General features: G+C 36.9%; 1 protein-coding gene and 2 non-coding genes across 4 annotated transcripts; 2 read left to right on the plus strand and 1 right to left on the minus strand.

Annotated features, from left to right (window-relative positions):
- Positions 1 to 284: 284 nt before the first annotated feature.
- LOC122134048 (aminoacylase-1A-like) lies at positions 285 to 10,941 on the minus strand. Of its 2 annotated transcripts, none has more exons than XM_019065025.2 (15): positions 10,810 to 10,941; positions 9,226 to 9,369; positions 8,898 to 8,962; positions 8,708 to 8,812; positions 8,528 to 8,622; positions 7,559 to 7,635; positions 4,965 to 5,054; positions 4,600 to 4,656; positions 4,444 to 4,517; positions 2,731 to 2,780; positions 2,500 to 2,644; positions 2,324 to 2,392; positions 1,530 to 1,609; positions 1,376 to 1,436; positions 285 to 1,118 (listed from the first exon to the last, which is right to left on the minus strand). In XM_019065025.2, the coding sequence occupies exons 2-15, from the start codon at positions 9,353 to 9,355 to the stop codon at positions 954 to 956; spliced, it is 1,263 nt and encodes a 420-aa protein (XP_018920570.1). In that variant the 5' UTR covers positions 9,356 to 9,369; positions 10,810 to 10,941; the 3' UTR covers positions 285 to 953. The 2 variants fall into 2 exon arrangements, with proteins under 2 accessions (XP_018920570.1, XP_018920571.1); XM_019065026.2 differs by having other exon boundaries at positions 10,702 to 10,860.
- A 184-nt stretch (positions 10,942 to 11,125) lies between these two features.
- On the plus strand, positions 11,126 to 11,197 carry trnag-ucc. The gene has a single exon. It is a non-coding gene; the product is annotated as a tRNA-Gly (tRNA).
- A 3,301-nt stretch (positions 11,198 to 14,498) lies between these two features.
- On the plus strand, positions 14,499 to 14,570 carry trnag-ucc. Its single transcript has one exon. It is a non-coding gene; the product is annotated as a tRNA-Gly (tRNA).
- Positions 14,571 to 15,197: the final 627 nt, after the last annotated feature.

Genomic DNA, 15,197 nt, shown 5'->3' on the forward strand with positions numbered 1-15,197 from the left:
TTTTGTTTTTCTATGCATCTATCTATCTATCTACAGCAGGGATAGGCAACTCCGGTCCTGGAGGGCCACTATCCTGCAGAGTTTAGCTTCAGCCCTCATAAAAACTCACCTGCCTGTATCTATCTAGTAATCCCGAAAACACTGATTGCCTTGTTCAGGTGTGTTTAATTAGGCTTGGAGCTAAACTCTGCAGGACAGTGGCCCTCCAGGACTGAAGTTGCCTATCCCTGATCTACATGATATATTTTTCCATCAATGGAAAGTGGAATAAAATACACATCACCTTTAAAGCTATATTATTTATTATATGAACTCAGTCTGTGTAATAAAAATAATAACACTAATACTTCAGATAGCTTTGATATATATATTACCCCTTTACTTTTCAATCAGGAGGGCAAAGTAGCACCAGCCAACTACATCAATGTTGACTTGTGTCAAAACAAATTTAAAAGAGGAGATGAAATTTGACTCATTCTAACTGTAGTTACTGTGCAATGTCAGTCTCGTAGTTATGCATACTGAAAATGCATATTGGTCACTATATGTTTTCATCAGAATAATTTGTATTAAAAAATATAATGCATCTATGGCAAGCACAACTATTCAGTTTCAGTCTCTGAAATAATTTTCTTTTTTCATATATGAGACACAAACTGCCTAATTTAAGTGTGTTAAATTTACACTTTATGAATTAAAACAACAGTTCATATCAGCTCCTAATTGTGGATATCAGCTAACAAATAAGACTTAAAAGCATTTCTAAGACGTTATTGAAAGAAAGCAGCTCCTGAGTTAAAACAAACATAACGGTGATCTTCATTATATGGGATCAGTCCATTCTTTGGTGTTACGGCAGATACATTTGTGCGGAAATCAGCCCCTTTACTCAGAACCGCGAGGAGCAGAAGCAGCTGTGAGAGACTGAAGCAGGAGAGGAGGAGTGAGATCCTCTACTCTCCTCCACTCAGAGGCGGCACACTGGCCAGAGCCGGGACCAGACGCTCGTACACCTGGATGCCCCGCAGGAACACCTGCTCATTCAGATACTCGTTATGATCGTGAAGCAGGATGGGAGTGAGATTCATCGGAGAGAAGCCAATGGCAGGAAGACCCTCCTACAAAAACACAATTTACAATATCATTAATAGGAACTCACCTATGGAAAAATCTAACATAAAATTAATGAAATACAATAGTTTAGGATCATATTAGAATGATTTCTGAATGATCATGTGACACTGAAGACTGGAGTAATGATGCTGAAAATTCAGCTTTACATCACAGAAATAAATGCATCTTCAGGTATATTTCAGATATTTTTTAGACGTTGTGTCAGGTTGTTTGTCTGCAGACAGAAGTGAAATTGACTTACTTCCCTGATGAAGCGGCTGTCTGTGGCAGCAGGGAAGATTTCCTTTTTCAGAGTCATGTTCCTGTCATGAGATGCATAGAGTCAAGTGTCTGCATGTGTTCAACTAAAACTAGAGGCTCACAAAACTTTACAACAAACTACTTTTTCCACTCACATGGCTTTGCAGGTGGAGCTAAACGCGTGCCACCAGGGGTCGCTCTCCTCTGTGGATGTGAAATTCTGGTCCATGTGTTTCTGAAGCAGAAAAAAAACAACAGATTTAAAACCAAATGATGGGTCTCTTGTGCTTGTACACACACAGTTTAGTCATTTACAGGACTCCCACATTTACCACAACTATGCAATGTGTACAGAAACAAACTGAGCAACTAGTCGTCTGTGTCTTTTCTCAATGTGGGGTGTAAGAAATCACAGGGAAGGTTTTGACTCAGAAGTGTTGCCAGATCTTGCTATAAAAAAATTAATAAATAAATATTGCAACCTGCACCTGCCTACTTTATTACCTCCATAAACTGGATCACTTTAGGAGCCGACCCCAAACAACAAACCCAAAGACATTTAATAAGCACTGCTTATAATAAGTGGACAAGGCAATCGTTCAAGTTGCCAAGCATGGCTTCCAAATATAAACAAAACAAAACCGATGACTCTGTAGTTTAGTTAAAATCGCCAAACTTAAGTCTTTGTTTAATGTAAAATTAAAAAGTGAGACCAAATGTGCATGATGCCACATGCAACAGTTAGCATGCTGTAAATCATGGCAGATTCGAGAGCAAGTTCTGATGGTAATTTAGATAATTCACCCCTGTATTTAAATGCAGGTGTCACTCCTGAATCTGTACACATACACACTGTATGTGGCCATGGTCTCCTGGCAGACACGTGAAATTACCAGATGTGAGATCAGGCCGGATGAAATTGTGTTTGGTGTGTAAAAATAAATCTGACCTGTGCAAAATCATAGGTCACGTCCTCACCAGCTTCTTTACACCAGGCTTTTATCTTCTCTTCAAACTCCTGTACAGTGAACAGAAACGGTAGTGACACATGGCGAAAGAATCAGTTCAAAGCCAAATAATTGAATAAATAAAAAGAGACGTGCATGTAATGATCCAGATACACACCTGCAGGTTAACGGTGGGCGGGATTCTCAAGTCAAAGCTGACATCCATTTCCGCAGGAACCACGTTGTAAGCCACACCCCCTTTCACCATGGTCATGTTCACAGTGGTGACATCACCCAGAGTAAAACACTCATTGGTGTTCAGCCTGGAAATCACACACAGGTGTAGTTTCACATTTAACAGTTCTACTTTAACCAGATGTTTATAATACAGACTGAGAATGAAGCTCACCGGGTTTTCTCTTTCTCTCTGAACTCCAGGAAGGAGTTTATAACTCGCCGCTGTGGACACAACACAGACTGATGCATCAGAAATAGACTTCAGGATAAATAAAACTCATGATTTTAGGTTAAAATGCATACAAGTTACTTGCAATTTAAGAGAAACAACCTTTTGCCTTCATTTGTTCATTTTAAATACTGCTGTTTTTTTTTTTTGTAGTACACATTTAATGTAGTTTGTCAATTAATAGGAGAATGAACATGAAAACTGCATGTACAACTATTATACATTTTGAAAGAGTTTTGTTTCTAATAGTTCAACGTCTGTATGCTGCATCCTCACAAATAAGAGAAGATATTACTGATCCTTCAGAAATCATTCTGATATGTTGATTTGCTGTTTAAGAAACATTTCTGGGGCCATATTCACGAATATCATCATAAGAAATAATTTAAGAATATTCTTAAGAAAAATTCCATGAAGTTCGTGAGGAATATTACTAAGTGCATTTTTAAGTTCTTAAAAATGTTACCTAAGAACCTCTTAATTTTTTCTTAAGAAGAAATTTACAGTCTTTATCTGACTGAATAAATGGCTGAAGATGCACTAATAATTTCAAACTTTAAGGATTGTCTTTTTGCGCTTCCTGCAGATTTCCCTAATAATCATAATAAGTGCGCAAACTATTTTCATCGCAACCAGCTTGACTGGTCGTTTATTAATGCGCCATGTTTTTGAACAGTTACTTTTAAAGAGCCTGTCTCAAGCTGCAGTGATCGGTTGTCACGTCCTGTGTATGGGCACATTCATCTGCGCTAAATACTGCCAAAGATTATATCGTATGTATAGGCTAAAATTAAAAATGAGCACCCTATCTGACTCGATTTTTAAAGTTGTTACTGAATTGTGAATTCAGCAAAAAGTCGCCTTACACATAGGCTAATCATGACCATTCACTGTTTACATTAAAAACCCGAGCACATCCCTATTAATAGTCCTGCTATGTATTATACGTAGATAGTTTTAATGTAATGCCTAAATATAACAATTAATTTATTTAGATCGCGGACGTGTCTACATGCTTGGAGCGATCGAATGGGTAATCCACGTATACATCTATGGGTACAACAATGCGCATGATGTTATTGTTTACACGGTCATCAAGGATATGCAGAGTGAATGTGGGCAGCCACGCCATCGTTTTCAGAAGTCTCCATTTTGGTCCGTTTACACTGAAATGCAACCCCAGAGTTTTCAGACTAAAACGGGGTCTGCAGCGTTTTCAAAAGTCTCAGTTTTCGAGGGTTGAAAACGCCAGAGTAGTTTTAAAGGTTGGGGTTAACATTTCAAAAGTTTTGTGATTTTTTAAGAAAGAAACTAGTTTTTGTTGGGGGGTTAAGTTAAGAAGATAGGTAAGTTCTTTTTTATGAAAATTGTGTATTTTGCTTTCCCAAAAATTCTTCGTAAGTTAAAAAAATTAGAAGAAAATGGCAGACTTTTTCTTAAGAATGTTTCATGAATCCAGCCCCTGATTATTAGCAATGTTGAGAACAGTCGCTATATATTTTACAAATTTTTCGAAGCTCTATTATTTCATGGGATTCATTTGAAATATAAATATTTTGCAACATTATAAATCTTTTTATTTTTGATCAAATTAATTTGTGCTTGCAGAAAAAAAAAAAAAAATGTTTGGCCACATTACATTCTGAACACACTCACTAGTTTCTCTGCTGCTGTGTTCTCCACAAACCTGGAACCATGACCTGGACTTCCTGGACAGCGGACTGTGATCCCTGCAGGACACAGCACATGTTTGTTAACACACACACACACAAACACAGAGTAAATGTGGTTTATGCCATATGTGATACTCACACCAGGGGTTCTTTTCTCCGTAGAAGACAGTATAAGCATTGGTTGGGTTTGCCAAACCTGTGAACAAATAAAACAGGCAAAAACTCTCATTAATATGAGTGGATACATGTTTTAGTTTAAAAACTGAATTTTATGACGATTTAATTGTACTGTATTTGTATTTGAATGCTGCACTGTTTCACGGATGAGCTTAAGTATAAGGGAGCGCAGTGTGTGTCTTTCTGTTCAGAGTGGTGCTAAAGCAGTTTAACCGTTTAATGAATTCACCCCTCACTTTGTTAAAATCAAGTCTGCAATTCTGAGAAAACCTGAGAATACTAAAGCAACTACAACAACTAGAAGACTGAATCTACAGGTTTGTTTACCTTCATCAAGGGCAAAACCAATGTTCAGCTTTTGAAATTCAGGATGCTTCACAAATGTCTCCATTCCTTTGTGACCACCGACCTCCTCATCTGTCAAAAACATTAAAAACACCAAGTGGCTTTTATTGCAGAACTGGTCATAACTGATGCAAAAGCACACTGGATCTTTGTTACACAATGTTTAATTTGCTACAAATGAAAATGAGGATGTGAGGGACAGACATACAGTCTAGAGATAGGTTGTGTTATTGTCTTGGTGTCAATGAGCCAGTGACAAACTGGTATTACATACATACTATATACTTAAAATTCTAGTATATAAAAAAAAAAAAACCTCAGGAAAGCATGTTTGTGAAAATCAGACATTACATAAAACCAATGTGAAACGCCATTCAAAATCACATTTTACTTCTAGAAGTGTTTTTAATGTTGTGCCATAATACGGAAAACTTATATTAAAAGTTAACTACAATTCAGGGTAAATTTTTTCCATGTTGACTATCCTATTTTTAACACAGAAGAAAGCTGTTTTCTGTGAATGTGCGAGACATACAGTTCATTAGTCACTGTAGTGAAGTAACAAGAAGAATAACAAAGTGCAGTAAACAATAAAACTAATTCAATGCAATAAACGGTTCTACAATCAATTTAAGGAGAAATTTGTTCCGATTGTATTTCATGAATCTAGTCACATATTTTCACTTGACTAGAATTCCTGTAGACTTTTCATTTATGTTTTCAACGAAATATGCCGTAATCCAGAAATAAAGGTGAGATCACATAACCATGTTTGACAGATTTTCACAAATGGTGAAATCCAGTCATTTTAACATAAATCCACATGATCAGGAGTTTTGTGTGAGGGCAAAATATCCTCACACATATTTAGCATGTTTCAATTTCACTGACATAATGCTGCTTGGTTTGAAACTATTGACAATAGTAAATGGATGATTTTTTCCCTGCAAACTATTATTAATGTGACTGCAGCTTAAAGGGGTCATGAACTGAGAAACCAAAATTGTCTTGATCTTTTGACATACAGTATAAGAGATCATTGTGATATTAAAAACATCCAGTAAGTTTCAGAACTCAGTAGTATAAAACAGATCTTGAAGCCAGGCCAAAACGACAGCTTGTGGAATGTTCTACTCTATGATGTAATAGCGTGGATAAGCACCACCTCCGCAGAAGATGATCAACACCTGCTTCTAAATCACTGCCTGTTTAGCCCCACCCACCGATTCTAAATTACTGTTTAGCCCCACCCCCGATTCTAAATCACTGTCTGTTTAGCCCCGCCCACCGATTCTAAATCACTGCCTGTTTAGCCCCGCCCCTATTTTAAATCCCTGCCTTTTTAGCCCCACCCACCAATTCTTAATCCCTGCCTGTTTAGCCCCACCCACCGATTCTAAATCACTGCCTGTTTAGCCCCACCCACCAATTCTAAATCCCTGCCTGTTTAGCCCCGCCCCGATTCTAAATCCCTGCCTGTTTAGCCCAACCCACCAATTCTAAATCACTGCCTGATTAGCCCCACCCACCGATTCTAAATCACTACCTGTTTAGCCACACCCACCGATTCTAAATCACTGCCTGTTTAGCCCCACCCACCGATTCTAAATCACTGCCTGTTTAGCCCCACCCACCGATTCTAAATCACTACCTGTTTAGCCTTGCCTGATTCTAAATCCCTGCCTGTTTAGCCCCACCCACCGATTCTAAATCACTACCTGTTTAGCCCCACCCACCGATTCTAAATCATTGCCCGTTTAGCCCCACCCCCGATTCTAAATCACTGCCCGTTTAACCCCACCCCCGATTCTAAATCACTGCAGGTTTAGCCCCGCCCCAGTTCTAAATCACTGCCTGTTTAGCCCCGCCCACTGATTCACAAATGTAGCCTAGTGTTTACAAGAGAGACAGACAAACAGGTCTACACAGAAACCAAATGATAAAGATGCTCTGAAGACAGCAAGACGTTGTGCAGTGCCAAGCTGTGAAAAAAAACAGTCTTTGCATTGCCTTCCTTCTGATCTCAACATTACAACAGAATGGATGAACTTTATTTTTAATGAAGATCCAGACCGCGTCAATAAGAACTCTTGTCTTTTGTTCACTTTATTTTACCACAGATTCGTTTACAAACAAGGCACAATTCAACGCAGGATTTTCAGTAAGATTGAAACTAAATTTGATGCTGTACCGACTATATTAGATCCAGCAGTAATGTCACAACACACAAGTGTGAGTAACTGTTTTCATTACATGGTCACTCTTGCTTTATCTATTATTACAGATCGTTTGACATGTATTGAGTTATTTATGCATTTTGAATCTAAACCACAGCAGCGTTCATCTACGAGGAATGTACAATGTTAAACATACACATCTATTAGCCAATCATAGCAGTGGGGGTTCACTTCTGTGTTTACAATCCTCCACACCTATCCAAACAGAGCGTTCTGATGAGAGGGTCAAGACAGGACAGTACTTTTTTTCAGTAAAAAAAAAAACAAAAAAAAAACATAGGCAGTTCATGACCCATTTAAGGTCTGTTGCTAACATTTTAGAGCATGTTGTGAGCTGACCTGGGACGAATGTTAAATGGATAGTACGAGAAAATCTCTTCCCAGCCGCCTTCAGTCTGCGAATGGCTTCAATGTACCTGCAGAGAAACAAAACTTCAATTCACAAGCAAACTCCAAATCCAATTTAGATGACAAATTATTATGCTTTTCTTACGTTTGTTTGCACCCAACCAAACCATAGCTGATGATCGAAAATATTTGACTACAATTCTCCTAAAGACCTCAAGTTGTTCTTACTTCATCTCAAAACGTTCATGATTTTGACCACAATTTATAAAAATATAAACTGTAACTCTAACTATAGTAGTATCTCAGTATTACTACAACACTGGCTTGCCAGCTCAAAGGTTTTAAAGGGGTCATATGATGATGCTAACCATAACATTATTCTGTATATTTGGTGTAATGAAATGTGTTTTTACGTGGTTTAAGGTTAAAAAAAAAAAACACATTTTCCACATACCGTACATTACTGTTTCTCCTCTATGCCCCGCCTTCTAAAACGCATCGATTTTCACAAAGATCATCGCTCTGAAAAGTGAGGTGTGCTGTGATTGGCCAGCTATCCGGTGCTTTGTGATTGGCCGAATGCCTCTAGCGTGTGACAAATGTCACACCCCTTGCCATATTTGGAAACACACAGCGTCTCCACAGCACGGCGGTGTAGTTTTTATTTCTAAATGGAGAATAAAGCATCGCCTACACTGGCTTGAGTTAGTTTTTGTCTGGTGTTATGCAAATCTTCCCACACAGTGACGTAGAGATGCGAAGGCGTTTTAGGAGGGCATGGACAAGTCTTAACTTTAATAAAGAATATCTCTTTAGGTTTGAGACTTCAATCTTTGCAACTTTAGGGATCTTATCCATGCACGAACAGCTTGTAACGCTCCAAAGACAAAGGAGAACTTGAAACCGTGTCATATGACCCCTTCAACATAATTTTTAGCTTGTGGCTGGTTTTAAACTCACTGTATCGTGACACATTTCATATCCTGAGATCCTCTGCCGTAGATGTTGCCATGCTCATCTTTGACAGCAGCAAATGGATCATGTTTCCAGTGTTCCTGAAGCAGACAGTCACACAGCTTTTGAGTGAGATCCGACCCATACTATGTGATCTGTACGGTGACTGGTGTGTTACAGCAGTACCTCATAAACCGGAACCACATCAGTGTGCGAGTTCAGCACCACAGACTTCAGCTCCGGCCGGCTGCCGACCCACGTGATGATCGCAACGACTCGACCCGGGCACACCTGAGGGGCAGCTTTAAATTAACATGGATGTGACTGATGAAAAACATGGTTAGAGTTAGACAGATCCAGCAGTTAGGATCAATACCTCCACTTTCTTCAGGGGTAAAGCCAGCTCCTCTGCTATCCGCTCCAGGAACCTTATAGCAGCATCTGACAATGAGTGATCGACAGACGCAGATTTACTTTACTGATCCCAGACATGATCAATCATCAGATGTCATTGGTAATGCATTACAACACCTTTCAGGGCAAATAAGTCTTAAAACTAGTAAACTGCCAACCTAGACACAATTTCTAGACTTTGTGGGGGTTAACGTGTATTCCTGGGCAAAGGTTAATCCGAGTCATAAACCTAGGAGCTGATATTGCACTTCTATTTACTGCAGGACAAGGTAAGAGGGTCTCTGAGGTACCGTAGTCGGGCTCTGGGTGGACGGTCTTCAGCCGCAGGTATTCTCTGAATAGGGTCACTGAAGGGTCTTCTGTCCCAGGGCCGTCCTGGACCCCTCCGCCGCCGTTTGGTCCATCTTTATCAGGCAACATACCGGCCCACTGTCCTGTGACCAGACGGTTTATTATTAACCAATACACACTCTCATACACGCATGTGTGTGAATTTTAAATGTTCCGATCATATTTCACCCTAAAATCAAAACTGAATAAATAAATAAATAAAAGAAAATAAAGCCTGTTGAAGGGTCATTTTAAGGATTTTTTTTTAACATTTAAAATTTTTTAACATTAACATTATATCATTATATTTATGAATGATACATTTCCATGAATCATGGCTCTATTAACTGTGATTCAAAAGGTGAGAAATAATGCTTTAATTCAACAAAGATGCATTAAATTGATCAAACGTGACAGTTTATAATACATTTCTATTTATATACAACATTTCTATAATTTATAAACATTGCAATGTATTTCTATTTCAAATAAATGATGTTCATTTGAACCTTATTCATCAAAGAAAAATAATATTAATTATTAAAAAAAATATATATATAGATTTTAAATTAAAAAAAAATGCATTTTTAAAAAATAGATGTGTTTATTTTTTATTTTTTTAATAGTCTTTGCAAATTTTAGTTCTAAATTATCTTTAATATTTTTAAACATCCTCATAAAGTGTTTGGCTTCATATTTACACTTCCAGATGTCCAGATCTTCCAGATGTCTTATTACTGGTCAGTTCTAGTTTCCTGAAACAGTTTTGTTAGTTAAGACACCAGGCTTTTTGGGGTTTGCACCTGCAACCTGACACTGGCCGGGTACATCAACTGCTCAGACTAGTCTTAAAAGTTCATATAAACTTACTAATTGTTATTTAATGTCCATTAAACATCTGCATAAACCGGTTGACATTTTCATGTTACAAACTTGAAAAAGTAACAACCTGTCTTAAAGAAAGAAAAAAGAAAGAGATGATTGTAACACAAGTCTGAGCAGTTTATGCAACCAGCCATTGATTTTAAAGACGGGTGATGCATCTTTTTTAACAACTGCATAAAAAAACATTTGTATAATTCCAGGGGAAAATAAACAATAAAATAAAACGCCTTTTGGCTAGTTGGTCAGATTAGATTTCTTAATCTAATGCAGCTGACCTCTGACCTTTAAATGAGCCACACCACCATCAACCACATGCACTTCTTTTAGAAAAGGAATAGCGCGTTTATTTATTTATTTCACCGTGACGAGGTTTTGATAAACACAGGTCAAATATGACTGTGTCCTCTGAACTAATCTACTGCTGCTCACAGCCTGATTTACTGTCAACACAAGAAAACAAACACGCAGAACAACAAACACCAGCCTGAAATCAAACAAACGTTTCTGTTGATTTGTCGTGTGTTTAATAATAAATCCGTCCATTGACTCACCTGCTTCAGAGCGACCTCGCGGCTGATTTGAGCCTTAATCGGTAAACAAGACCGTTACAAACACCGTCCTTCCCTGTAATAGATATCTGAAGGTAATTTATAACTCACCTTCGCTCCAGGGTCGTCGGCTGAACTCGACTCGTTACTTATTATGCGCGATCATGCCAAAAACACCTCGCTCGTTCCGGAGTCTAGCGTCATGACGTCGCATGTCTCCGTTACGTACGTGATGTTTAGCGCGCGTGCGCAAAATGTATGAAGCTTTTTTTTGTGTGTGTGTATTTGCAATAATGTGTTTCTAAAATGAAATTCCTATTCGTTTTCTTAAAAAAAAAAAAAACCTACAGCTAGAGAGATTTAAGCAGACAACGAACTTCATGATGAAGCTGAGTATGTGATATCTGTAGTGTGCACTTGTAAGCAAGCGTTGGTGGTATAGTGGTGAGCATAGCTGCCTTCCAAGCAGTTGACTCGGGTTCGATTCCCGGCCAACGCAGAAACAGTTTTTTTTTTTAATTGCTTAATTTACATAACAAGACAGGGAACCAACAATGTAAGACACATTGAGACCAACACAGAGTTTACATTAAAGTGAAAAAAATAAATAAAAAAAACACCAACAAGGAGCAAGGATGATACCAAAGTTGTAGTCGATGAAGACATTATAAAGAAAAAAAAAACTATAAATATATATATATATATATATATATATATATATATATATATATATTGACAATGAGAAGCATAACTTTTCAGAAGTTTTTTTTTTTTTGAAGCATTTAAAGCTCTGAAACATTTTAGCAAACTCACATAAAAATATATTAAAGGAGGGTTTACATTTTTTCCATTTGCAAGTATGGATATGATATTTACCCATCAACAAAACAAAATTAACAACATCAGAGAAGGATGAATTTAAATCACATTTAAAAAGAGGACATCTTGTTGGGTTATAGGAGAAACTGTCTCCATTTTTATTGACAGCCAGCGATGTATATCAAACCAAAATTCATAAGAAAACTCACAGTAAAAAAAAAGATGATGAAGTGTTTCAGGAAATGAAGAGCAGAAACCACAAGGAGCCACCTCGAAATGAAATTGTTTTTGTATAAAGTCACTAACTGGGTAAATCCCAAACATAATTTTATAATGAGTCTCCTTGACCTTTGGAGCAACTGAGTAAGCCATATAACGGGTAAAAGCTTTGTCCTTTACTGAGGTTTCAACATCTCCCAGAAAATAACAATTATAATCACCAGTGATGATACGTTCTTAGTTTGTTATTACACTTATAGTCTAAGAGGTCAACATTACATATTTACAAAGAGGGCAGAGAAACTAGATAAAAGATCAGAAAACTGCTTTGTATTATTCTTAACAATCCAGTGGGTATAGCATTGCATACCTTATTATAACCTTTCATTGTAATTCTAACTCTGTATTTATTAATGAAATCATTATAAGATAAGAAAAAGCCATTATCGTCTAATAAATCATGAATAAAAATAATACCCTGGCTATACCAATCACTTTTAAACAGATATTTTCTATTAATAATTACAACCCTGTTATTCCAAAGAGTGGAATTGTGAAGGGAAAAGTTATGGGTAAATATCATTTTCCAAAATAGCAGTACTTGTTTATGAACATTAGATGCCTTCAGAGTAATTTTACAAGGGTCGATATCACATCTCAACACAAAATCAAGGCCGCCAATATTTTTAAAAATGTGGTTAGGAATATGGTACCCTATTGAGTGTGACTTTATTAAACACTCTTTCAGCCATTTTATTCTGAATGAATCAAGAAGAGATTCAAAATCAATGGCTCTCAAACCTCCATTTTCATAATTTACGTAAATAATGTGTTTTATATTTCCATATAAATTTAAATAAGATTGAATTCACAGATTTAGCTACTCTTGGGGCAGTATACAGAGCTTGAGATAAATATATAAGTTTGGATATTGCCTCAGTTTTAGTCAAGAGAATTCTACCCAATATAGACAGGTCTCGAGATAACCAATGATTTAAGGATTTTTTTCATACTTTCTATTTTAGAGTTAAAATTTGAGTGTTCTCTATTAACAACATTTTTAGTAATCATAACCCCTAAATACTTAACCTCCTTTTTCACTGGAATGCCTTCTGATGATTTACAAAAATCATTACAGGTTTAAGAAGTGTTTGAACATTGCATCAACTCATGAACACATTGATTTGTATTTGAATTATCACTCAGTCGGTTATTTTACCAGTGTTGTAGTCGAGACCAGCTCATTCGAGTCCGAGTCAAGACTGAGTTCAGAAAGGGTTGAGTCCGAGTCAAGACCGAGACCAGAGAGATTGGGTCTGAGACAAGACCTAAAGAAATCTTCAAGAGTATGTAAAATGTTTGGTAGAAACAATAAAATTGGTACCATACTCAAACAGTATATAAAATATAACATGGCATGCACACTGTATTTTATTTACTTGATATAGGTTTAAAAATATTATCAGTTAAGGGTAAAAAGGCCACATATCACAGAATGTTTCTTTTTTAGAGTCTTACTGCACACAAACTCTTTGTGGCTCTTATATGCAAACTGAATAATAGATGATGTAACAGATGTTTTAAAAAGTTAATGTGTTAAGTTCATGAGACATCCTGAACTGAGTCCTGCTGCCTCTTACGCTAACATTTCACGTCACAAGAAAATCACCAATCATTGAACGTGTCAATTATAGGGCCCTATGTAATCCGTTTTATTTTTTTCCCAAATTCCATTATATTTTTTGCCAAATTCCATTTTTTCCATTTAAATTTTTCTGGATTCCGTTTTTTTTTTTGTTTTAATTTTTCTGAACTATTTCTAATTAATCAAAAAGCATGTCTAATTAATTAAAATCATAACACTTATACATTTTCACAACAAATCATTAAAAGTTTAATTTATATAGACCGAGTTCAAGACCGAGTTCGAGTCTCGAGTACTCAACACTGTATTTTACCATGTATTTCTTTGCAAGGCGTTTGTCTTTCAAATACATGGAAATGCACAAATTCACCAACTTTTTTATCATCTGATCATCTTTCACCTAATATATATATATATATTTGAAGTATCTCTGAAATTTTAAAATAAACCCCCTGCAGTTCCTTCACAAACCCAGTTTGGTACATTTTGACGTGATATAATGTTTAATGCACTTCAGGTTGATGGAATATATCTTCTTACTTTTTGAATGTTTTATGTCAACACAGTTTTCCAATTTAAATCAATGTGAAAAACGAGATAGGTCAAAGGTAATCTAAAAGTAGCTGATTATTTTACCTGAAATGTGTAATGTAACGGATTACTGCTGAATGGCCTTGCTCTTGTACACCTGGGTAATCTCAGTTATTTTCCTGAATGGATCAACGTGTTCGAAGGAATCGGTTCAGTGAATGATTCAGACTCGCTCATTACTGGTGTAATGAAGAAACCCGAGTTACTGTCTAGAAAAAGTCCACAGCTAACGTTACGCAGATTTATCACATGATATTGTGTCTTTTCTCGTCGTAAAAGATTGTGAATGCTGGAGAATTGTTTTAATAATGTTGTACACATTGCTGCCTATACCAGGCATCAAACATTGGAAAAGAGATTTAACTGATCAACCTGGCAAATAAATCGTTTGTAAAACATCCTCCGGCTAAAACATACTGAACTCAACACAACTCATTTCGCCAGAAAGAACAACGCGTTTTATTTTAATTCTATTTCGCAAGATTCACGATATGTACTCGGTTATGTAGTGCGCTCTAATAAGCAAGCGTTGGTGGTATAGTGGTGAGCATAGCTGCCTTCCAAGCAGTTGACCCGGGTTCGATTCCCGGCCAACGCAGAAACTTTTTCCCGCTTCAAATAACTGAGGAAAAGCCCTTTCGCGCCAAGATCGATAATTACAAAGTTTTAATTATCGTCCTCACTCTGTGTTAACTGGGAAGTTTACACTACACTATAACGATTTATTTTTCTGTTCTGACTGATAACCGAAAAAAAAAACAACAACAACAACAACAACAACAAAAACCTTGACAGCCAGAAAAGGCGGCATGTTATCGTGCATTAATGTGCATGTAAAGTTAGTATAGTTATCATTAGTTATTGGTGAGAATGGGCTTTAAGCTGATGATACACAGAGCAACTCTTTGAGCTTTTTTTCAGCAATGTGGGCACTTTCGCATAGAGAATGGGTAACACATTTCTATCTGGATATTTTAGATCAGTTGAGGGCCCTGTGTCTCAACTGGTTGCCGGTGATGGCAAAATTTTGCCGGCAACATTGCTCAGAAAGTTGCCCGGTGTATCATCAGTTGTGCATATCAGTGCGGCAGTATCGATATATCGATACTCAGAAGCTACGGTATCGATATTTTCTGCAAAATATCAATACTTAATTATATTAATAATCTCTGCATAACTAAATGTTTTTAGCAGTGTGTAGGCCGATCGGAGTCGCTTCTTATAA

Source organism: Cyprinus carpio, chromosome B22 (genome assembly GCF_018340385.1).
Source record: "Cyprinus carpio isolate SPL01 chromosome B22, ASM1834038v1, whole genome shotgun sequence".
NCBI lineage: Eukaryota > Metazoa > Chordata > Actinopteri > Cypriniformes > Cyprinidae > Cyprinus > Cyprinus carpio.

Bases quoted from the DNA above. Each gene is read 5' to 3' on its own strand.
- LOC122134048 (XM_019065025.2), bottom strand. From the start codon at position 9,355: ATGTTGCCTGATAAAGATGGACCAAACGGCGGCGGAGGGGTCCAGGAC. The intron at 1,610-2,323 runs GTCAGATTTATT...TTTCTGCTTCAG, and splicing joins TGACCTATGATTTTGCACAG to AAACACATGGACCAGAATTT. The intron at 1,437-1,529 runs GTGAGTGGAAAA...ATCTCATGACAG, and splicing joins AGCTCCACCTGCAAAGCCAT to GAACATGACTCTGAAAAAGG.